This window comes from Hydra vulgaris, chromosome 13 (genome assembly GCF_038396675.1).
Source record: "Hydra vulgaris chromosome 13, alternate assembly HydraT2T_AEP".
Lineage (NCBI taxonomy): Eukaryota > Metazoa > Cnidaria > Hydrozoa > Anthoathecata > Hydridae > Hydra > Hydra vulgaris.
The window spans coordinates 41,554,111-41,556,798 of NC_088932.1; the positions used below are offsets into that span (position 1 = coordinate 41,554,111).

General features: G+C 31.1%; 1 protein-coding gene across 1 annotated transcript; it reads left to right on the forward strand.

The window, feature by feature from the left end:
- Positions 1-476: 476 nt before the first annotated feature.
- LOC136089897 (uncharacterized) lies at positions 477-2,164 on the forward strand. The gene is made up of 2 exons (XM_065815993.1): positions 477-1,489; positions 1,564-2,164. Exons 1-2 carry the CDS (start codon positions 477-479, stop codon positions 2,162-2,164), a joined length of 1,614 nt encoding a protein of 537 aa, XP_065672065.1.
- The last annotated feature ends 524 nt before the right edge of the window (positions 2,165-2,688 follow it).

A 2,688-nucleotide genomic window follows, 5' to 3' on the forward strand; every position in this document is an offset into this window, starting at 1 on the left:
ATATATATACTTTTATGTTTAAAGTTTTTAAATTGTAATATTAACTGACGGCTTCAATGTTAACGGGGCTCGGTGATAAGACATACTGTCTTCTTCTTGCTCCGGCCATTTATTATATATGTAAACGATTTTTCTCCTTGTAAATAGTATTATACGGCAAAATAAAATTAAAAAAAAAAAAAAAAAAAGCCCTAATAGACAAAATATCGCCTGCTCTTCTGACGCTTAACATATCGCGACGTTAGAATTATCTTGTTCTATCTCCACTTTTTGAAAAAATCGAGTTTTTATAGTTTTTGAATAGTTTTGCACTATGTTTTTCTATTTTATTCATATTGAAAACATATAAAACCTTTAATACGGTGTTGCATGCCATATTGCATTGTTCTATCTCCTAAATAAGCAAATGGACCTTTCCCATAAATCGGCAAAAACGCAATGCATTGTGGTAGTTGTATTCATTTAAATCAAAACAAATGTCGAAAAGCCTAATAAATTTTAACAGTGATGTTCAATTATGTGAAAACAGTGAGATTGAACTTTGTGAAAACAGTGAAATTGAACTTTATGAAAACAGTGAAGATGATAGTGAAATTACTGAAGGTGAACTCACTTTTAACGGAGAAGTTGAACTTTGCGAAAACAGTGAACCACTCTTTTCACAAAGTTTAACTTCACTCTTTTCACAGAATTCGATCTCACTGAGAGAAGTTGAACACAGTGAAGGTGACTTCAGTTCAACAAGTGGTGGATGTACTTGTTGTGTACCAAATTGTTTTAATAATTCTAAGCGTAATAAAAACTTATCATTTTATGTTATACCCAAGGAAAAAGTGTTAAGAAAGTTATGGTTAGCCAAAATTAGCAGAAAAGACTTTAGTCCTTCTTCTTCGCACAGAGTTTGTTCAGCACACTTTCAAGGGAACAAAAAAACTTATATGAATAATGTTCCAACAATTATTCCAAAAACAGTTAAGCTAACTGCTCGTGTACCAAGGAAAACCAAAAATAGCCTTGGTTTAATACATAAAACAATACAAATACCTTATAGTGAAGAACTATCGACACCTGTTTTAAGCTACAAAGAAACATTAAAACAAGAAAATAAAATTCTTAAAGATCAAATTGAGGACATTATAAAAGAAAAACAAGCGTTAGAAAACACTCAAAAAGAAGCTATATGTAAGCTCAATGACAAAATACTTCTATCACAATTTACAGTTGAAAGGTTTAAACATAACAAAGAACATTTCAAATTTTACACAGGTTTTGAAAATTTTGAACTATTTAAAGTAGTCATGAAGTTTTTAGAACCAGAAATATATTCACTAAATTATTGGGGTTCAATGTCTACTGTTGCTGACGATTTAAGTGAAAATTCTTCATCTAAAACAAGAGGAAGATCACGTATATTAAACGTTGAAGAGGAATTTTTCATGGTGCTAATTCGACTACATTGCGCCTTTCCTATAGAAGATTTAGCAATACGGTTTAATATTTCATCAAGCACTACCAGTAGGATATTAATTACTTGGTATGATTTTTTGCACATCAATTTTTTAGATCAATTCCAATATGGCCAACAAAAAAACTAGTTAATGAAACAATGCCTAGCTGCTTTAAAGATGTATACCCTAATACTCGTGTAATTATAGACTGTACAGAAATATTTACTGTGATGCCAACTAGCTATCGCACTCAATCAGCTATGTTTTCAAAATATAAACATCATCACACAGCAAAGGGTTTGATTGGTATTGCACCGAGTGGTGCCATTACATTTGTATCTGATTTATATGCTGGAAGATCAAGTGATAAACAGATAACAAATCACTGTGGCATACTAAAATTATTAGAAAAAGGTGATAGCCTGATGGCTGATAGAGGTTTCGATATCGTAAATGACTTACCAAAAGGAATTAGTCTCAACATACCACCATTTCTTGAAGGCGATTTTCAACTTACATTGGAAAAAGAATTAGAAACAAGACGAATTGCATCTGTGCGAATTCATGTCGAACGTGCAATTGCAAGAATCAAAAACTACAGAATATTACAAAACACATTTCCACTTTCAATGGCTGCTGACATGAACAAAATATGGGTCATAGTTTGTTATTTAGTTACTTTTCTGCCACCTCTAATAAAAACTGATAGCAAATAATGTAACCAGACAAAAAAAGAAACATTTTATAAATATTCTGTAAACGTTTATTTTACTTTAAATATTTCTGATGACATAAATTTGAAATAAAAATCTGTTAACTCTGGAAAAATAATTGTATTCCATAATTCCGCATCATACTCTATTGTTTCGATGTGCAATGATTTTTCTGTGTATACAATAAAATCAATTGTTTTAGTTTCTGTTAGTGCCATAACGCCTTGACACTGATAGTAATAAGGATGGTTTATTTTTAATTTTGGAGCACCATCGTTAAATTTCAAATAAAAGTTTTTATCTTGACACGCTTCTTTAATTGTTAAATGTTTTTTTTAAGAAGGACATTTCACTTCAAGTACTTTTTCAGCGCTAACTACTCCATCAGGGCTACAACCCAACCAAGGGCATTTTGGGTTTATAAAAAAACCACATCGAGTAACACTTGACTTCGTTATGTTTTCATATAGTTTTATTGCTATATCTTCATTAACCTTTCCCCACATACAGTTTTCTCCTGCTTTGAT